At 36.3% G+C, this 23,360-nt stretch overlaps 1 protein-coding gene across 1 annotated transcript in view; it reads right to left on the bottom strand.

Annotated features, from left to right (window-relative positions):
- The window catches only part of MMP16 (matrix metallopeptidase 16), a 182,817-nt gene that overhangs the window by 80,817 nt on the left and 78,640 nt on the right, over positions 1 to 23,360 (bottom strand). The window contains exons 2-3 of the mRNA XM_076329455.1: positions 11,577 to 11,725; positions 3,554 to 3,676 (exon numbers count right to left, since the gene is read on the bottom strand). Of these exons, the coding sequence (XP_076185570.1) occupies positions 3,554 to 3,676; positions 11,577 to 11,725 (272 nt within the window). The remainder of the gene's footprint in view (positions 1 to 3,553; positions 3,677 to 11,576; positions 11,726 to 23,360) is intronic.

Raw genomic sequence — 23,360 nt, 5'->3', positions numbered from 1 at the left:
CCCTGAGGGAGAGAGAGTATAATTAATGCAGCACAATGCCCATTCCATGCTGACATTCCCAATACTGGAAATCTGCATTTTGATACTGTCTGCGCACACATTGTTTTCTAAGAGTAATTATCACCTAGGTCCAAAATGTAATATGTGGCCAAAAAGGACACAATTAATGTAAATTATCATAGTAAGTCACTTCTTTGAAGCTCCATCTTGAAATTTTGAGGAACTGTTTCAGCTTGAAAAATTACAAATTGAAAATATGGAAATGTAGAAAAAATATTATGTCACATGTATCTGTTTTCATCCTTTTACCCATGATTACAGGGGCAATCTAAGAGGAAATATATTCTGACCCACATTAACTAATTTAAATTTAACAGGTGCTAGGAGCAATTCTTGGGGAAAAAATAAGTGACAGAGAAAATTCTAGAGTAAAAATATAAGTAGACACATTTTAAAATGCACTTATATGTGATCTCAATTCTATTTTTCCATTAATAATGTCTTCATGTTTTGCCTGAAGTGATAATTATTTCATTTAAATAGAGCATCTGAGGATATGCTCTAAGACCACGTAGCCAGACAGATAGTAAGTGGTAAATGTAGCTTTTGGTCTCTTTCAAAGGGCTCCCCTCAGCACTGGAATTGCACCTATTTGGCAGTGATGCATACAAAGAAGAACTCCACGTCTGTGGATTTCAGAGAGTCCAACAAGAGTTTATCCATTTCCATTATTATATTAAATATTTTCTTGAAATAAGCAACAAAGAAGCAAATTTGAAAAGCTTGCCTTACTCTACTCCAATCAAAATCCTTGGCAAAAAAAATCACCAAATAATTTAGGAAAACCCATTAACTGATGTTAAGTTCCATGCTCTGCTTATCTGTTGGTCTCTTTTTAAAATAATGGGTATGTCCACAAAATACTTTTTTTTGCTATTACCATTCCTGTTCAGAAAAGCTGGTGAGTGCAGTCTGTAATAAGATAACTGTGATGGATGGCATCTTTTTTACTGTTTAGTCTGTGTTTCTGTTCTGTTGGGGTGGGGGGGCTTGATTTTGGGGGTGTTTTTTTTGTGGGGTTTTGGCTTTGTTTTCCAGAAAAGTAGAAGAGGTAGCAGACACTGAAACGAGGGAGAAATCACTCTTTCTTTGGAGGAATTATTAAGCTTGCTTAGCAGGTACACTTCAGACTACAAGGTTCAACTGGCCAGGAAGACACAAAATGCAGCTGGAAACCTGCAGGTTATAAAGAGACTGAGAAGTGGCACGGAGAAAAATGGAGAAGACAAGCCATGCTAGAGATATGATCAAAAGTTTAGGGAACAAACCAACTTAAAATGTTATTCAGTTAACTGGTATTAAGCCTTTAAGCAGGGAATTGATGGGAAGAACAAAGCAGGTGAGGAGAAGCATGTAAAGATTTTTTTTTTTTTTTGGTCCTTATTTGCTTTGAGTTATTTCTTAATTCAGAAAGACTAATATTGTATTTTTTATTCTAATAAAATTTGGGGTTTCTAGTTTAAATGTCTTTTGGTCTGTAATTCACTACAAAAAATATTATAGGCTTACTCACTTCAAAGCTCTGGTTCACTGGAGGTCTTGTCAAAGTGAGAGAGTGAACATTTTACAAGAGGGAAGGCAGGAGGTAAAGAATTGCTATAAATTCTTCAAAGTCAGAAAGATTACTAAATAGTTGCCACATAGTTTAATACCGAGCACTCTCATTTGTTATTATGATTAATGATTTGGGTGACAGTACAGAAGATATACAACTGGTAGGATTTAGACTGTTGTAAAAAATCTTGTAATGAAATAATCAGACTCTGTACAAATCAGAGCGATAGAAAAACACACATATTTGTAGGTGACCATGCATGCCTTGTCATATGTACACACACAGAAAATTTAAATTTTAAATGCAGATAAATGTAAAGTGCTGTAAGTGGGCATTCTTATTCTAACCAACTATGCATTACATTTACACTAACAATAAAGGACTCCAGCCAATGCAACATACTAATCTCAAGACAGTCAGTTCTCTATTGCTTGAAGTTATATCAGTGTGTCTCCTGGTTTCGGCAGGGATAGAGTTAATTTCCTTTCTAGTAGCTGGTACAGTGCTGTGTTTTGGAATTAGGATGAGAACAAAGTTGATAACACACCGATGTTTTAGTTGTTGCTAGGTAGTGCTTACACTAGCCAGGGACTTTTCAGCTTCCCATGTTCTACCGACTGAGAAGGCTGCAGGTGCACAAGAAGCTGGGCAGGGGCACAGCCAAAATGACCAAAGGGACATTCCATACCATGTGACGTCATGCTCAGTACATAAACTGGGGAAAGCTGGCCGGGGGGACCGCTGCTCAGGGACTGGCTGGGCATCGGTTGGCGGGTGGTGAGCAATTGCACTGTGCATCACTTGCTTTGTGTATTATTATTATTGTTATTATTATTATTATTATTATTTTATTTCAATTATTAAACTGTTTTTATCTCAACCCACGAGTTTTTCTAACTTGTGCTCTTCCAATTCTCTCCCCCATCCCACCGGGGGGGGAGGGGGGGGGAGTGAGCGAGCAGCTGTGTGGTGCTCAGTTGCCGACTGAGGTTAAACCACAACAGTGTGTAACATCCTAAAATAGAATTCTCCAACTCAGACATAAGCCATAGTATTGACACAAAGTTACTAATAAAATTATTTCTTCACTGTGGTATGAAGAACAGTCTATATGACCATTAGAGCTTATGAACTTAAAATTTAATACTTATATGGGTTCATGAATAATGAATTTGAAAACTATTTTATCCCTCAGAATTTACCCTTGTTAGATATTACAGGAATCCCAATGAGGCTGTGTAAATTTTCAAACAGGCTGTATTGGAATCCTTGGTTTGCTGACAGATTATGGATTTTATATTATATACATGACACGTTCTTTGTTTGACAGAACTCTAGCAAGTACACAGTTTGCACCTAACTTTCCCTGCAAAGATCAGATTTGACAGTAGGCAACACACTGTGTAAACTACATGCCAGACTCGATGTACAGCCCCACACATACCCCTATGCCCATCATCATGTAGGCAGGAAACGGGTCAGTGACTCACCAAATTATAAACAAATTCATTTGTACTTAGAACAGACCTGTAGGCACCTACATTTTGCAGAGACTGACTCCTTTCAATAACGTATTTTACGTACTTAAATTAGAGATCTGAGTTTCATTACAGCGTTCCCAGTTTCAGAGCAATGTTCCCTGAGAAGCTGCCAAGAGGGTTGAAAGGTAAGTTTAAGGACATATTGGGTGTTAAATCGATGCTGAAAGCTTCAGAGAATTTACTGCTAACTAAATGCATGCAATTTTAATCCAAGAAAATAATTTGGTTCTTATGTAGCACATACATACTTATCCTATCTAAATCAGCATTTTTATATCACATATTAATAATAAACTTCTCAAAATATTGAAAAATATTTCAGAAATTTATATTTACTTTAAATTAAAAGTCAGCACTACTAGTGACATTTATGTATCTATATGAATATCTTTGGTACCTGTAAGTGATATGTTTGTGTTGCCATTTCTGTCCTGTTAACGCATAGCGTTTCCGACGAATGTTAAATTTGGAGCTACCTCTTGTTTGGTCAGGCACACCACATCGAGGCTTCTTCATCCAGCTGCAAGAAACAGCACCACATAGTTAAAGCAACAAGACAGAAAAATTATAACCCAACTAATAAAAACATCATACTTTTTTGAAGTTACAGTATTATCACTTTTGTGTCTACATGCAACAATGACTAACAAAAGGAACAGTTATCTTGTTACCAGATGTATAGTTTGTTGAACTTCATTGCATCCCATGACATTCAGAAACCAATTTATTTGCTGTTATTTTTCCTAGTTTTCTTTTGCTACAGCCTCTGAACAAAGCCTTCACAACTGGACAAGTCTTTCATAGTCAATAATTTATTCTGATTTATTCAAGGTAATTATAATCTGTATTACTAACTTGCTTGCTGAAGGTGAAGTTAAAGTATATACACAAAGATTTAATCAAACCACTAGTTCCTAAATTATTCTTTGTATTCTGTGATCCTTCTCTTTTGTCTCATTGTCATGATATTTAAACAAGCCTCAAGTTCTTTCAATCAAAGAGCCCAGTCAACGGCCAGAATTTTTTTTTTTAATTCAAGATACTGAAACTGCTAATTTTATGATATTATTAAGTTCTTCTATCTTACTCTTTTTCCACACAATGAAGAGTATCTCATTGCAGCTGTAAGCTCCTAGTGGCAATATTTAACTCAAGAATTCTGCTGAAGAATATTTAATGTTCTGCATAAAATCAAGCTGAAAAGGTCTAAATCACAAACAAGAAAAATGACCATCATAGCAGCACCAGGCTTTCCACAGAAGTGCTCGATTTTTACAATGGCCTTCAATATTTCAATGTTCTCCAATATTTTAAAAACTTCAAATCTGTCAGCATTCCAAATATGTCAAAATTAAGATGATATCTAATTCAAAAGCATGAGTTCAACAACAGTATCATTGAACTGTTTCTCACTTGTAGTGTAAGGGGTTATTTAGTTTGAGTAAAAGTGAACAAAATTCAGGTGAAGTTATTATTTTATATGAGCTGAATAGCTGCAGAACAATTTACCATGAGAAAGATAGTAAGATTAAAGACATTCACTGCATAAGTAAAAGACAAATCTCCTCTGTTACTTTTCCAGTTCATTTGACTATTTCTATCATGCCAAATAATTACTGATGTAAAAGCTATAGTTTTCAGATGGTATTTACCACAAGAGTAGTCATACCCTATATTCAGGCCTGCATGAATGAATTTCTGACCATTAAACTGGCATTTAAGCATTGTTTCATAAATAAATATACACACAGCAGTTGTATGTATGTATGACTGGATGACAGAAAAGTAATTTGAAATGTCATCTCAGAACGTAGACTCCTTTTAAAACATATGCAGGTAACAAAAACTCAAAAAACCCCCCGCCAACCATCTTTTATCTTTTCCAGTAGATATTCTTAGTTCAATATAAGCAAAATGAAGAAAATCATCTTGTTTTGTCCAAAAGAAAACATGGAATATTTGCAGTACAAAGAAGTAGTGTGTGTGTGTGTATGTGTGTATAAAAAACTACACAATCTAATGAAATCATTGATTTTTCAGTTCTGTACTCAAGGAATGAGATGTGTATTGTAAGTTTTACACCTACTAATACAAGACAAACCACATTGCATACTGCATGAATTTTAAGACATGGGCTAATCCAGTCAAAATCAGACACACTCATTTTCATAAATCTGAGTGAAGAAGTTTAAAAGTACAGCCAGGTTTATAACACTTCATATATGCTGTAGCTATTCATATATAGCAAACTATTGTTTAAATGCATAAGTAGGAGTTAAGCTCACCAGCCTGTACAAAAGTACAAATTTTTAGTGATAGTACCAAGATGGCACTACACCCCACTTGCACTGATAAAGGCTATAGAAGTGCCTGCAAAAACTTTGATGGGTGACACATCCATCAAGTAGTACAAATGGGGAAGGCAAAACTTATGGATTTGCCTGAACTGAAGACACTGAGTTCATAGTTACCTGTTTTAAATAAGAAACAGAATGATTTGCTCTAATTTCTGGTCAGAATAATTACAAAGTATGTGTGGCACATAAAACAGTTATTTGTATTTGCAAGGAAGACAATTTTCTTTCCCTATTGTCTGCAAAGACAATACTGCAAAATCTATAAAACTTTACCCCATCAGTATTTGCTGAAACACCCTGCAACTTTACTTCAGGTTCCTCTGTTTTTTTAAAAGAAGTGTCAATTCAACAAAGTAGACGTTAATGATTTCTAGGATGAAATATTATTGAAAAGTTTAATTTGCTCTAATAATAAAAGAAAATGAAGGAAAGAAGCAGATCTTAGTTACAGACCAAAGGGCAGTTCTATTCTTCTTAGTAAAATGATATCATATTTACACTTCAGCAAATTAGATTAAAATTGGCTCAGACCTCAGAAAACTTTTAGACACATTGTCAGTAATACTTTTTGGCAGTGCATGTTAGATCAGCATGTAGTTACCATGCATTTTAATGACAGGGTATATTTAAATTCTGCTGTTGAAACTGCACACACACACATTGCAGAAAAAGACATATACGGAACAAAAGAGCAGTGTTGTCACCTTAAGGTGGTATCAGTATATCAAAAGAAAGAAGCAAGGAATAAAGCAAGACCAAATAACCATTATATTTTGCTACAACACACTACAAAAATGTCAAGGTCTTGTATAAAATATGTAATATATCACTTATAGTTGTATTGTTTCAAGGGCAATGACTTTAAATCAATTGAATTAGACCTCCCCCCCAAAAAAAAGTTTAAATTATTTTGCTTAACTGATGGAGACCTATTTTAATAACAGGGTTTGCTCACTGGCAAGCCAGGGACAAATAAGTGTAAATATTCCAAGTTGTGAATTTAAAAATTAATCTTCAAAGCTGTTATTGAACTAATCTCTCAAGTTATGTCAAAGGTTCAATACTCTTACAGAAAATAATGTTAGCATAAACTGTTTTACACTTAAGATTTAATATAAAAAGTCAAGAACAGTAGGTAGCATGGATCCAAAATTCAACATTGTATTATCTTACTAGAACTACTGACAATCCATTTTTAGCAAAACAAAACATAGCCCAAAATAACATGTTATGAAATTCAAGCCGTCACAATTTGTTCTTGCATTGATTTTGAAGTGGTATGTACTATCAGGAACATTATGCTTGTATCCTTATTGGTTTGGATGGGTAGGGGATGTTCCATGTCGTCATGCTGTCTGGCCCACTAATGTTCTCATTGTTCTTACATGAGGACTGGGATTGTGGTTCACACACGATATAAATCCCAATGTAAATCAAATGGAAGCCTTTGCACAAGTGGTTCACTAGCTTTCAAGAAATTATCTTCATGAAAAGTTTAAGGAAAGATGCAATTTGCAGCCGAAGAGTTGGACTATCACCGAATCTATCACCCAGATCTTAGATGAGCTAAGTTTAGCAGTCAGAATTTTAAACAAATTATTACATGGTTAGTATTGGAGTTCAGTATTTTCTAGCGCAGAAATGAGGCAAAATGTTAACAACTTCTGGCACATAAATTTTCTTTTTTTTTTTTAATATGTTAAAAATATTTTTTTAAATGGTAATTGTTCTCACACACTGACTGGGAGGAAGACTTCTGTCAGTAGTAATTATTAATGCTCATGACATTTGGTGATACTTAGTGTGTAATATGCTCTTCCATCTGGGGGGGAATTGACAAATAATACATTCATTTCTATTTTCTTCTAAATATAGGTGTTTTTAACATAATATGATCAAGGTCTTCCATGTTCTTAATTGCTTGTTGAAGCTTAATTAATTTTTTTGAAATAATTGTTTTTCTTTTAAAAAAAGGTGCATACTGGTAATGACTTTGCCTCTTTCATCTGTTTGTTTCTGAACTTGTAGAAATCTTTTATGCAGCAGCCCCTCAAAATTAATATTTTATCAGTACTCAATAAAGAGGCTTAATTGTGACTAATGTACTCTATCTGTAGACTACGTCACATCAAATCCGTCTCTTAGCTCCATTAGTTTGAATCTTGATGAGCTATATATGTCAAGAGAATTAAAACAATTTAGACTCACAAAAAATCTGAAAAGATCAAAACAAAAATATGCAGCAAAACTGTAATGCTCTTCCAGTAGAGAGAGAGCTGAAACTGAACTTCTCATAACTCAAGCCAGTCGCCTAATCATATTTTGTTCTTTGAGGGTTAAGAGGAAGAATCTCTTTCTGTCTCCTCACTTTCTTAAGCCTTCAGGAAAAAGTTTCGGTCTAATGTGGAATCAAAACATTAAAAAAACCTACCTTTGGTTAAACGCCCCCCCTTGTTTACCCCTAATCAAAACTGCTGCTTAGGCTGTATGGTTCTGGTGGTGGTGGGTTTGTTTTGTTTGGGGTTTTTTGGCAGAGTTATAGCAAAAAAGGAAAACAAAAGGGAGAGTCCAACTTGACAGTGCAACTTGACTTAGTGGCTGGGAAAACTATAGACATTTATTTAAGAAAACTACTGAATGGTACCCTTAAACTTTTTGTGAGGAGAGATAGATATGTTTTCTAAACGTCTTTACTCTTCCCTACTGTACTGCGCTATTACAGGACTTTACTGACACTCCTCTAAGTAATAGGAAGCAGTCAAAGAGTGATGTAAGATACTGTATTTCAGCCCTGTAACTGACGATGATTCGTCTTCAAGGCTTCTCACTGAATGTTTGCTGAGGGTACAAGACCTATGTATAGCTTTCATACAAAAACATCTACTAATAAAATGGACCACTGGGTCGATTTCAACAGCTCAAAATTTACCGTTCACTCTTATTCTGTGACTGATAATTAATATATAAACAGCAGAGGTCACACACAGATATGATAACATCTTAATTATGAATCTTGAAGTAAACTTGGTTAGAAGCTCATCTGAGCATTAAAATAAGCACATTTGCCATTTATTTATAAAGGATGACATTAAAATAAAATGAATGCTTTGTTACTATTGCATAGATTTAGTCAGCATCCTGTACACAACCATTCTATCTGTACACCAAGAAGTTTGTAATGTACCCCTTTAAACTGCAAAACATATTTTGGAAATAAACATGTATAGCAGTTTTAACAAAAGACAACAGCTAGTCTTTTTCTACTTAGTATGCTTGGTTTAGGGATGTGAAAAACCAGGACGCCAACAGTAGGTCCATTTTCAGAAGTTTCCTTTTTAATGAATCATTGACTGTGTTTGGTAATATATAAATGAATCACAGAAAATACTGTGGCACCCCATGCAAATGTCAGACAGTATTTTCATTGGGTTTGCCATTGTCATGATACTTGTATTCAGAACGTCCCTCATATTTTTATGCCATTATAATGATGTCTCTTTCTACCACCCACTCTTCCTTGTCCCCAGCAATAAGCATGCATCATGCTTTTCAAGCCACTTGGGAAACAAATTAAAAAATATAGCAAAAACAAGTGAATGGTGAGTAGTAGGGGGAAGATGAACACTGTTCATATTTATTCATACCAAAATACTCATTCAGGGATTATCTTTTCTTCAGAGCAACAAAATCCCCCCAGGAGACTTCTGATGTTGCTGCTGCAGGACATTATTTCTCTGTTAATATCCCCAAAGCTGGTTCCTATCAAGTTACTACTATAACTTCTTCTATTGTTTGTCCTTCTGAAGACGAAAAGGCACATCGTAATCTCTTCTCAAGACATGCTAGAGAGGCAGGTAAATCCTCACGGACAACATGAGAACATATTGTTTTTATGAGGTTCCTGCTGTACTCTTTATTTTCTAATCCCAGCATTGTATGTGATTATAACATATTAATCACAGAGAAACAAATGGTAAACTGTCACATATTTCTGGCCAAAAGAGAGTATATATACTTTCTATGTAGATGAAAGGGAAAATTATTTCAAACATTTACAAAATACTGCCATAAATGAACGATTGAGAAAAAATATGTACCCTTTGATATAGAGTCATATCTCCCAAGAATATTCAGTGGTGTTAATTGATGGTAACTTCAGGCCACAGTTTAGTTTAATGAGTTTATTTTTTTTTTCTCAACACCAATGCAGATGTGACAAGTCTTAAAGAATCAGTTCTGTTCCCAACTTGACTCAAGTTAATGCAACTCCAAATGTGTAAGTAAATGCAGAGTTCATCCAGCATGAGTTATATGTACCTAAAAATTGCTATACTTTAATATATCTTTCTGTGTAGAAGAAAACCATGCATCAAAAGGTTTGGAAGACTCAATATCCACCAGATTGTAAAATTACTGTTTTGGGCTGCTGCATAGATGGATTCCTTTGTCTCCTACATAGCAGAAGAAGTGAAGACAACCTTGCTGACATGCTGGCCAACAAGCCCAATTTAGCAAATATAAACCACTTCCCTTTGCAATTAAAGTTTTGTTTTGGTTTGTTTTTTTTCAACTTGCTAGCTGATACTCTAAACTAAGAGATGGCCTCCGCTTTTCCTTAGGTTACCACTTTCTATCTTCTCTGTATTGCTAACTGTGAACAGATTATTTTCCTTTTAGTGAAATATATTGCCTTTTACAAAGCTGCCACTAATGTGTCTTTAAAAGGCTACTAGTGACTGGTATAGCAGCACTGTCCCCTCAAGGATCAATCACTGAAGCTGTATAAAGAGCCTAGTCTCTCCACCCTGCAGATTGGATCATAAACATGCTTTTGAGCACAGCTCTTCTCACAAGGCATGTATTGCTATTGCACTGCATGTTCTAAGGTCCTTTAAACTCCTAAACTGAGGGATGTGTGATCAACTCACCTCCCCTTAGGGCAGCCCTAAAATCTGCTTTGCTTTATTGCTTTTCAATGCAATAATGCATGAGCCAGTGGAATAAAATGATTTTTCCAATCCTGCCAGCATTTTGGGTAGTCTCTTCCCTAAACTCCAAATGATAGAAAAATCATGCATGTCAGGTACTTTACCAAAAAGGAAAAATGAAAGGTGACACATTGGGTTGGGACTGGTACATGGGAAATGAAGGATGATTTCCCCCCCCCCCCAAAAAAGCATTTTAGAGAAGTAGTAGAAACATATTTCAATAAAGTAAATGTTGGATATGTAGTGACAGTACTATTTTGTTATTGTTTGCTTTTCAAGCAAAGTAACTTCTTCTAAAATCTCAAGATAATCTTTATTGCATTTTAACTGGAATGAGTTCAATAAGCACTTCAAATCTTAATCCCAGATATGTTTTCTTAATTGTGCACTAATACTTTTTTTTTAAAAATTTTCCTAGCATATTTTTAAAATTTGGCATAGTATAGAGTTGTTTGGAAGTGTCTTTTAATAGCTCTGTTTCACAAAGCTTCTCCGTGTTCAGTCTGTCAGTAAAATCAGACACTGCCAGCTTTACACAACTTCAGAATTGCAAAGGGCATGCAAAACTAATGCAATTTTACTGCATGTTAAGATGACCACACCTGGTCTTTTGTTACTGGAAACCATTAAATGAATGGACCAGTGGAGTGTGCTAATTTTTTTTTTCAATGAGGATAAGGAAATTTACAATAAAGATTTTCCAGTAAGAAAAGACTCTTTCCACTGTGAAACATTTCATGAATTCTTGCCAATTTTGAATAGGTTTCTCCACTTCCACATTGATAACCTTTTGGCCCTTTCTTTAGTTAACCCTGAAACATTTTCTTTACAATCACATGCCCAAAGGCAGACAGCAGTTAGGCAGGTGACTACCTGCTACCATGAACTACAGAAGATGAAAAAAAAAAAAAAAAGGCAAGGAGAGAGAGAAACATTTTTATCTCTCCCCATCTGAAGCTGCAACACTATTTGGATATCCAGGTCACCCTGTTTCACGTGTTATAAAGTTTTTCCAGTTCTATTTTACCCTGCTTGAAACAGAAAAGTCAAGAGCAGTTCAGTACTGGTTACTTACTCAATTGTGTTCCTGTCCACTTTTCCTGTCATATTAATGCCATAGAACTGCTGCATGGCAGCTATAGCTGATTGCATGGTTTCTGCAGAGCGCAACACCGACATTCGTGGGTCAGTTGGTGGAAGGTAGCCATACTTTTGTAACCATACCTGCAATGACAAGTGCAGTGGCTATTAAATAGAAATTAGAGGTAAATAAAATGCTCCCTAGTAATTAGTTTTGTACCATATATAATGAAGCTTCTAATTCACCGAGCATAAACCCTGTTAGTTTGGGGGTTTGGTTTGGTTTGGCTTTTTCCAGAGAATAAATTCTTTGGGGCTTTTTTTCCAACTCCTTTATTAAATATTCTGCTGATTTAAGACTTACAGTGTTTTCTCCCAGGAGCCAGCTCTCTCTATTATCTGAAACTGCCTGCTTCAATTATTTATTTAATGTATTTATTTATTTGAAGTTACAACTTAAGCACCTAACCCTGGCTCTACACACTTCAAGAAATTTTTAAAGCAGAGAAAATATAAAATCTACAATATATACCACATATAATTGACTGTCCGCAGGGTACATAATGATATTCATCAACTACAATAATAAATCCACAAAAGCTCTCACACAGTTATGCTGTATTGTTATTGTCTCTCAAAGAATATGAAAAAGAGGGTGGGGAGAAATTCAGCTTTCCGAGAAGAATATCAAAATCACATACTTATAGGCAAAGCAGGTGGCCAGGAGATGTAGCAGAAGTGAAGTAGGAGAGTCTGTCCTCACTTAGAATAAACTGCCTGATAAGAGGATCTTCCTTTTTAAAACAAGATGGATTTAATGCCAACAGTTTATGTTCTTAATTGTGTAGAAGTAAGAGGGAGAAGGCATGGTCCAAATAACTGAAAGCTTTGTGGATTAAAGCCAATATCTTAAGAACACCTGGAAAAACCCTCTGAAACATGCTGTCTTCTTGAGGCAATGATTCATAAACAAGTAGCTGCAGTTATCTTAATGTTTCTAAGCATTCTCAAAATCTATACAAACCACAGTGTAAGACTTTTGAGGCAATGACAGCACTGATACATCTTTGAAAATGTCTTAGCTTCTCATCTAAGGACTGGAACTACTCACTAGAATGAAAGGTACATACATTGTCAATCTACAAGACACAGTTAAATTATATTGCTGCAGCTTTACTCTCCCCAGTAACGAAGTACTTGTGACCCCATAAATCTGATCTTCTGTTCTTTAAAAAAAAAGAATTAATAGATAAACAAATAAAAAAAGGTTCAGCCACCTCTTTCAAACGTATCACATCCCAGTTCACGGCTTCTGAATCATTACATTAATGAATGCTACCCACCCACTCTCCCCTTATAGTTTGTCGTGGGCTCTGTCTGCCTCATACAACACTACTGGGTTTTTTATCTGTTTATACACACTGTTTATACACAGCTTAACACCAAACTGTGTAGTCTGCAATTTTCAGCCTTAAGTTTAGCTTGCAGAGTCCACCCGATTCAGTTCTGTAGCAGGGTAACCATGTTGGTGGTGCACTCCTCTTTTATGGACCCAGTGAAGAACCTCAAGATGGATGGACTCATTGCTATGGTTCACTTTACTAACACTGAACATGTATTATAGATGAACATTGGCTCAGTGTAAATAAAAGATAAAACTGGCACTAAAGATAGGGGAAATCTTCAGGTTATGAGTTCAGATATTTCTAATTTAATTGTTTGTGAGCTCCACACCACAGGGAGATACAGTACAGACAGGATTAAGACCCAGCCTAACCTCTTTCACCTTCATACTATCTCTATATACAGAAGCCATTCAGAATAAGAAAAAAAATTTGTTTAATAGATACGAAGATGCTCTTATTTCCAGTATAAATGAATTGCTACAATCACCACCTACAACCAACTTTACAAACTCCTGACTTCTTGCACTTTTCAGCTTCAAGGGTGAACTTGTGTACACTGCTTGTGCTAGATTTGGGTCATCACACAAATAATTTAGTTTATGTGTCGCTTTGCACAGCTTATTAGAAGATAGCTCTGAAAGGCCATCTAGAGATGGAAGGTTGGCAAGAGCAATGCAATACATGGAAACAAGACTGTGGAAGTAAGAAGTAAGTTTGACACAGAGTGGGTTGATTTCAATGTAGCGTGTGGAGTCCCTTTGAATTAATATTTAAAATGAATATATTTAAGAATGGAGTTATTTTGAGATTCATCTTCTCAAGTCAGTGATATTAAAACAAACGATCAGTCAGGGAAGAAAAATAATTCTGAGCAGCATGTCACTATTGTCTAAAATGATGCCACCTTCTTGCCACCTTCTCAGCATGAATTGGTGTGCAGACACAGAGCAGGGCGTTTCATGAAGCTCTCTTTCAGGTGCTAAGGGCACACAAAATTGTTTGGTAAGCTTGTGAGGCCACCTATCACCACTCAAAACCATCCTCACTGTGGCATAACTGAAGGAGACAGAGGTATGGGGTTACAAGTAACCAAATTTACCGGGAGCTAAACCTTCAGATATCTGAACTAGAAAAGCTATAAAGAGAGAGACAGAAAAAATGGCTTGGGGAGTACTGCTCATGGGAGAAGTGGAGTAGAGAGGGCAAACTGGAATCTAGCAGAGTGCCACTGAAGTCACAGTTTTTGGGCAGGACTTTCTTGTCCTGCAGCAAAATGAAAGCCATGGTAACCTCTCACGGTAACCGCAGAAAAACACAGCTGGAAGACAATGGGTTCCACCACTTCCCTCTCTATTACAGTGCTTTACTATCCTACTGCTGTGAAGTTTGCCTTAGAGTTGAATATCCCTTACTATAATTTAAGCCTGTAACTTCTCATTTTACCTGCTACGGGTGAGGGGAACCGATTATTCCTTTCTCCTCTGCAGCAGCCTTTTATGCTTTTGAACGCTCTTATGTGAGTCACTCTTTCTAATCTTTTTTAAATAAACTAAAGAAACCTCTTGTTTAATGTTATTTCATTGTCCACATTAACCTCCAGGAAACTAGAAGCTAAAATCTATCTTTACTAAGCATCTGCTTGCACTAGATTTGTATGTTAGTTCCCATTATTAGCCTATTAACAAACACTGGAGTTTAGCTGAAGCGTTAGGAGTAATTCAGAAGAACACGGACACTCAAACACTTCATTTTGGAAACAAAAACACAGAAACAAAATTAGCCTAAAAATATATTTTCTCACTAATTGAACTTCAAGGCTTATGTCCCATTTATCTATACATTTTAAAATTATAAAACCATGCTTTTCACATGCTTTTTCCACCAGAAAAATTCCTTCACCATAAGTCCACCTTCTCTTTTCATAATTGTAAGGAAAAAGAAGAAAGCTGTAGAGATGCTAGGAGTTTGTTGGGGACTTGCCACTTCTGCAGGAGTCCATGGAACCTGTAAGTGCTCAGCACATGAGCTGTATCACCTTCCAGATTTTGCATGTCGTTGACTAGATGCCTAAGGTTTGGGGGGTTTCTGCCATGATGAAAAGATCTTTTTATTTTAGTTTGTAACTGCTACTAATGCTATGCTATATGGATCATCTGGCTGTGGAGTAGATAGCACTTTGTCACATGGCTGTATGTATGTCTCCTCTAAAGGAGGAGACTTTGGGCTAACTTAAAGTGTATTAAATGTGTATTAAATACAGCAATGGACTTCAATCATTCAGATCTTCACTAGTTTGGGAAGAAAAAGCATTATAGGGAATCTTCTGCTGGTTTTCATACCTCATATCTCTAATGCCACCAGTTCCTCACTGGTGATGTTTTCTCTTTTTAACAGAAGACACTGATGTGAATTTACAGAATGGGTATATTGTGTATGGTATCTATCTAGTGAGAAAAATACTTCCAAAAAAAAGCATATAACAAGAACATATAGTCCAGGAGAGTCTAACCTAGTCTATCGGAAATGTCTACAGAATGAGAATAAGAATTATGATAGCTAATATAATAGCTTAATGTTTATGATTGGTTTGCTACCTATGGTTGTAATTTGAGATAACTAATCTTTAACAGCTAAAAAAGAGCCTGCGGGTTCAGAATACCTAAGTCTGGAATGACTTGAAGCTCACAAACAAATCCACTTCTTGGAAATTGTATAGCAGGGTGGAAAAGATCTTAAACAGAAGGAATCATCTTCAGACCAAGGGACTATCTTGTTTGTCATTATGAACATGCCAAAACCAAAAAGTCAAAATACCAACCTGCAAACTTTAGTTCTTCAATTACCTGAACTAGAGTTGACCAAGTTCTTTTCTTGTGAATTACTGTGACAACCTTCCCCCCCAAAAAAAATAGATGTGGTATTGGCATAGTCTTAGACACATTAATTATGGTAATTGTGGATTACAGAATTTATAACAAGTACTTAATAATTCAGAAAAGTCTGTGGGATGTCTAGGTTGCAGACTGCACTATAGTGCATACTTAGATACAGTACTAGAAGTAGCAGAGTTGAGCTCACAGTGGGCCAAAGAGGAGGATAAATTAGGCCTCATTGAGTTCAGTGTTGCTGCAGCTAGATAGTTCAACATTAGTTGAGGCATCTCCACTGTTCTAGTATGTATATGCTTTAGTTTTTTCTGCGTTCTGGCTACAAAATGAATGTGAAACTGAACATTCATATCATATAATTCTCAGATAGTACAAAACCAGATTTATCGATACATGACCTTGTATGTCTCTTCCTACATGAAGTCAGGAGGGAGGGGACAGAGTCTGGAATTTCCCCACGCATGTCTGCAGTGACTTAGATAATTTTAAAAGGGAGCTCCTGTTCCCAGTGAGAGGTAATGCCATTGCAAGAATCAAGACTGCAGCCCAAAGCCAGAAGCTCTGCCTGGTTAGCGACTTGAACCAAACTCAAGAGTGCAAGGAGCGGCAAAACTAAAAAGGCAAAATATATTCAAAACTGTTTGCTGATTTCCTCTCATTTATAATTCAAGTTTAATTTAAATATTCTAAATCCTTTGTTTTACTGCCACACTTGTGCATGGAAAAAACAATGTAGCTTGAGAGCAGCAGGAGTGGAAGGTGTAAAAGAGCAGCCGGGAGCACCAGGACAGAGCCATTTGCAGATCCCAGGCAGGTGGGGACCTACCAGTAAGTGGCAGATGTGGGATCTGCATGTAACACTGCGCTTGAGAGACTCCGAAATACACTTGGAACAGGGATCAGATATTACCCAGCTCCAAAGGCAGGAGTTACATTTTCGTTCACTACTTCTACTGAGTGTCTGTACCAAGAGTGGGTTAATGTTATAACAACTGTGACACAAATCCTTGCCTTGGAAAGAAACTCTTTGTACCTTGATCATTCCCTGTAACAGTATGCACATTTATAACTGACTGCAGAATGTGGAACTTATTCATTAGTTGCTCAGGGAAATTTTCTCCAGTCACTAACAGAAGTCTCTGGCATGGACCCAGACCAGTGGAAACACTTCCATGAATAAAACTAACAGTTCTAGTAGACGTAAACACTCAATCATAGAGCACATGTTAGGGGATACTGTCCTTACCTCTTACTAGAATTTCTATAGCTTCTAGGAAAATATGAAGTACTCTGCAGGGATAAGGATGCTATGTTGAATAATCTGTCTGGATAAGTCATGACTGCTTCAGAAAAAAAATGAAACTTCTAGGGCCATGAAGATGATTAAGGGATTGGAGTATTTCTCCTATGAGGAAAGACTGAGAGAGCTGCGACTGTTCAGCCCAGAGAAGAGAAGACGCAGGGGGGATCTTACCTATGTGTACAGATATCTGAAGGGAAGGAGTACAGAAGATGGAGCCAGGCTCTTTTCAGTGGTGCCCAGAGACAGGACCAGAGGCAATGGGCACAAAGTGAAACACAGGAGGTTCCCTCTCAGCATAAGGAAACACTTTTTCACTGTGAGGGTGGTTAAACACTGGCACAGGTTGCCCAGAGACGTAGTAGAGTCTCCATTCTTGGAGGTATTCAAAAGCCAACTGGACATGGTCCTGGGCAGCCTGCTCTAGGTGGCTCTGCTTGCGCAGAGGGTTGGACCAGATGACCTCCAAAGGTCCCTTCCAACCTCAACCATTCTGTGTGATTCTGTGATTCTAGACTGAAGCTCCCAAAACTGTAATATCCTGAAGACGTATAGAATCCTGCTCATACTTGCTCAAACCATGGAAAAGTCCCTGAGGGATTAGAAATCCAGGTAAGTCACTACTGATATTTTTATAGTTTTTTTTCCCCAAGGTCTGTTGTAAAAATTACTCTAAAATTACTCCAGACTAATTCTTATATGGACAAACAAAACAATAGATTCTTCTACTGTGTACACTACTCTCAAACTGAAGTGAATGCATATTTTAGCTCACACAGAGAAAGGTGCATAGGTGCATACAGGAATATGTTCTGAGGCTGGCTGATCTAACAGAATGTTCAGTTGACTTAATTGCAAAACTTTGGTTTGAACAGAAGACTGCTAACTTTGGTTAAGCATGTACTCCTTGCAAATTATGTTTATAGTGACTGATTTTCTTGGACAGACACTCTTCCCATGGAGAAGGGGAGACTTCATTTGGTATTATAACTCATATACTTGCACCCAGTGTGATTCCAAGATCTCCAAGACAGGAAGAACAGTAGTTGTCTAGGAGGGAAAACATGCTTACATACTTATATTCCTAAATAGCCAGCATGTTTCATAGACCCTCTTACCTTCGGCCTATAAGGCATTGACGCTGCTCCTAAGATGAGGACAAAAAAAGGACTGGCAGAGAATCAGGAAATATGAACATGGGAACAACAATAATTATTAGTATTTACACAGTAGAAGTCAGATAGTTTGCTATAAGAAGCAACAGAGTCTCATTGTGCTACACTGAGCAAAATAAGAATGAGAGTCAATTCCTTCATCAGAAATAGACACTATCTAGTTCAATGTGGAGTGAAGAAAGAGTTTATAGGAAGGAGAGACTGAAAAAACCTATGTACAACGGGTGTTAAGTAATTCAATCTTTTAAACAAGATAAAGGAAAGAAAATAATGAGTAATTCTTAGTAGTCATCCACAGTCATTGAAAAAAAATTGAGGTGACAGTCTTGGAGATAACAACCTATCTAGCAGAGTGTTGCAAGATTAGGGAAAAAAGTCCTCATGTTCAAAGATGAAAATAAGTCCTAGGAAGTTAATTCTCCAGCTCTCTTTCTACAATATCTTTTCAATAACACATTTTGTTTATGAATCTCAAACTAAGGAAGAACTTGGGTGCAATTTTGCAACTTTTTGCCTAATAGCTAAGCAGTCTGGCTTCTGGTATACATTTTGCAAGAATCGTGGTCTACTTCTTTGGCAGCCATCATATTGCGGGGTATGGAGATTGTCCACAAGATTCCATAACCTCCAGTCCCTATAAGACTCATTTTATTTGTCAAACCTTTTACTTTGTTTGCCTCTTTCTCCCCCTCTCTGTGTATCTTCTGCAAGGTTACTTATGTGTTCCTACCTGGAATATCCTTGACCTTTGCTGGGTTTAGATTTTTCTCTTTCTTTTACTGTTTTCTATGGCTTGTTATATGTCACTGTAGAGTTCATTCAGATGCCTGGATCCCAGAACACCACTGGCCAGATCAAGGTGATTGCCTTATATCAAAAACAAAGATGAGGCTGGAGTCAGACCAATCCTGGTTGAGCCACAGGCCCATTAGGTGTTCCTGGGAAAATCAGCTGGCTTTCATGGCAGCAAAAATAAGAATGAGTGATGCTTCTGAACTTTCCTCAGCACAGCATTACAAGAATCCAGACAGGGCTTGGAACATATAAAATGCTATATAAAATGCAACTGTCGGAGGAAGGCAAGAGTTCAGAGTGACTCTTCCATCACACTCCAGATTACCCCACCTTATCATTGCCTTGGTATTAGCATCTCTGATCCCTATAGCTTTGCAATACCTCACCTGCAAGCTGATTATTTTGGTCTAATCTATCTATATATTGCTGGCATTATTTTGACTATGCTTACCATCACAGTATTTTAGTGCAGAGTTGTTTCTTCTATTTCACTATTTCTAAAAGCAAGCAGGGAACTGAACACCAACCAGGAAAACAGAGTTTGCTGCTTAGATCCTACAGCTTAGCACTTGCTTGGAATTTTGTTTCTTCTGTTTTAGATTCTACAAGAGAAAGGCCTATCTCCCCTCACACACATATGCTAAACAACCAAAACAATGCATTTCATCATGAATTCATAAGGACTGCCTCACTACTTCCATCGCCATCCTACAAGCAGCAAAATCTTGAAGTGGCTGGCACTAGCTGGAAATGGCCACAGACATTTTTAGGCTCTGAGAATATCATTGCAGTCAATCATGTACTTCAAAAGAGAGGCATTCATATCAGTAAAATTTAACAGTAATATAGGATTTTTCCTCATATACTGTAAAATCATTAGCAGCAGCATCTTCATCAGACAAATAGAAATTGTATACTACTGTAAGACTAATGTAAAAAACCTTGGTTATTTGGTATGTCTTCTATGGCACAATTATAAATCACATGCTGTCATGTAAAAACAAAAAAAGATACCAATAGTGTATTAACCAAAAATACATTAATCAGCACTGCCCTTTTTTATATGTGCCAATAGGTTGTTTCAAATTATCTTAATAAAAGTACTAAAATTTTGTTCTAAGACATTTACATAGGAAATACATAAATATATAATGTACCAACAGATGGTGGTGTGCTACTTTAAAAAGGCTTGTGGGAAGGTAGTCCACTGGAATAAAATCAAAAGGTCAAGCTACAAAGTTCCTTTGGGGAAATGATTATTCAAACCATATCTGACATTTGGTGTTTGAATCCATTAGATAAAATAACTTTACTATTCTAGTTTATGCAGTTTTAAATTTGCATCAGTGAAGTAGATAAACATCTATAAGAAATGCGACTTGGCCAATTTTTTTTTTCTCCATATCACTTATATTAGTAGTTTTTTTCTCATTTTATAGACATAAGAAACATAATATTTTGAATCATAAACGCATCCACTAAATATCTATGCAAATATTTCCTGTATAGATAGCAATATCTTGAATATTCTTATATTATGGATTAAACTAAAATTACATTAAAGCAAAAGAATAGAAATGCAACAACACATTGCATATCTTTTGTGGATTTATATTTCATAGGCTTTTTTACTACACCTGTACAGAAAAGATTGCATGTAAATTCATACTGTACTGCACATAAGCAGTTTGAAAGTCTGTGTCTGTAAAAAAACAACTGGCTAGGCTAATGTCAACAGCAAAGTTGCCTTCAGTGGAAACAGGAGGTATTTAACTGAATCAGATAGTTCCTTTATTTTGTTGAATGTTACTTTTATTTTTTTCTTGTCTATGCCTTTTCAGCAATGAATGATGTCACTACTACTTGCAATATAAGCCTTTATGGCACAGTACGTTTGTTTCCCATGGTCAAAAGAGTTTTTAAATATAAATTGATACTAAATCCACTTTTAAATTTAAAATATCTTTTTTTTTTTTGTCTTCTGCTTTTCAAAGTCAGATATATAAGATGTAAAATTTAAGATGCTGCACTTCCTTGCTGGATATCATTCAATATTTTAGAAATCCTTCTTTTTTTACAATCAAGCTGGTATAAGATTTGTGATATTTTCAGTACTATAATAGCTCTTTGAAAGATCTGATTCATGTTTTCCTGCAGAAATTTGTAGACAGAAGATGAACATGAATTTCATAAGTACATAAAGTCTACAGATAGTATCAGTTTGTTACTTCCCAGGGAAAGACTGGATGAATGCAATCAACGTAAAAGGTAATACTGTGGTTTCCCAAACTACTTTATTTGGTCCACACAGCAGAATGAAAACAAAACAAAAAAAGGTAAATACTACAACACAACATCATTTGAAAGAAAAACTTTGTAACTTCTTGCAAGGAGGCCAAGGAGCTAATGGACAAGAAAGGAAGTAAAATCCCTGATATGTATGATTTCTTTGGAGCAACGCATCCAGTTGGGAGGAAGACGGACAACATTTTAATTCAGCCACTCTCTTCCTGTTTTGCAATGAAGACAATCTATTCAGCCACATAGTAACTCTATCTGATCAGAAGCTGTAAAGATGAAAAGGAAAAGGCAGTACAGAAACCAGCTCGTCCTCTGTCCCATCCTCTTTTAACTTCTGACTTGCTCCCCAGTTTTGAAAATACTGGTCCAGTAGAGGAGTTTCCATGGAATATTGATCTGTAATTAATGTTTCCCACTTTCCTTTCCAACCCTTCTTCAGAAAATGCCTGTGGGAGATGATTCTGCCACAGGGAGGGATCAATCACAATCTAACACTTCCATTTTTACATTTGCTTCTAATGACTCTGATAATTTATGCACATTACACCTGTCTTATTTTCCTCTTGTACATGTGGTTCAAATGGAGCCAGGTAGTGCCCTACAACTGAAGAGGTAACAACATTACTGGTTAAACATTTTTACCTTGTTTTTTTTTTAATCCTCTTCAACAGTGATCACATACCTTTCATAAATTCTGTTTTAGCATGGATCACAACAGGTGAACACAGTAGCTTTTCTGTAGAGAGTTCAAATCTTAAGTAGCAAGAAAAGGTGAATTTAGTATGGGTAAGACACTACCCTTGATTCAGATCACTATGGAATCCATCACAATTGACTCCTGCCATAGATGTTAAGGTGAAGAAAAAAGACAGAAAGTGTAGAGAAAGCTATCTTGCTTGCTATAATAAAGACATATTAATTCTGAAGTAAAACATTTCCTTTCCTTGAAACCATCTCTGTGTAGATAAGTGGCAGAATATGACCAACTCAGGCTAGCTGTATTGACCTCCTACTTTCATAACGATAAAAAAGTCCTCATACTTCATTTGATAAGTAAATCTATTTTGCTTGCAGTACACTAACACACCAGCTGTTTGTAATCCTTCTGCAAGTAGCAGAAAGACTGCATATATTTCAGTACATCTGCAACTCTCCTTTTTATGTCATCCTCTAAACTCTATTTTTGTTAAAGGGCAGGATTACAAAAATAGAAGGGGGGAAGGGGAAGTGGTGGATTGATGCAAGTGAGGGATGTGACAAGGTGATTCCTGCAGGCAGAAAGGGACATAGAGTAATTGCTTCAAAGCAAACCATGGGATTATCTTTTATTAGCTCCCCTATAGGTTATGGTCATGTGTATTGCAATTTTAAAATGTAATAGAACAATTTTAGCTTTGCTTAATTAGGACCTGATGCTGTGAATTCCTGAGTCCTCTCAATAGCCATAGGGTCAGATGGATGCTTAGAGCACTCAGTACCTGGCAGAAGTCAGTCAAGTGTCTCTATCAGCCAACAGCAAGATTAGGATTTATATATACGTTTATATATATTAAAAAGCTGCTAAAAGAAACTAATTTCCTTGCACTCATCACTGGTAACATTTATAAAGCTCAGACATTGTAGTGGTTTCTTTGTATAAATACATTGTTTTTCTAGCTCAAACATGCAGATAGAATCAAGATAGCAGAAAAGGCCAGGGAAAATTATATGTGCATGCTTTTCTGTTTTTTTCTTCCGAGAGACATGGTCTTCCATGCAATTAAGAAGGATAATATGCAAAACAAGTAACCTAGTACATTTTAGAAATTACATTTGCAATTAATAAACATAATAGGTTCTGTATTCTCATAGCAATGTCATTAGTATGCTAATCCTGTGAACCTAATGTTTAAGCATCCCAAGCAGCACTTTACT

The sequence above is a fragment of the Aptenodytes patagonicus genome, chromosome 2, assembly GCF_965638725.1.
Source record: "Aptenodytes patagonicus chromosome 2, bAptPat1.pri.cur, whole genome shotgun sequence".
Taxonomy (NCBI): domain Eukaryota; kingdom Metazoa; phylum Chordata; class Aves; order Sphenisciformes; family Spheniscidae; genus Aptenodytes; species Aptenodytes patagonicus.
Note: the sequence above shows the minus strand (reverse complement) of the source record. Positions and strands in the feature narration are given on the sequence as shown.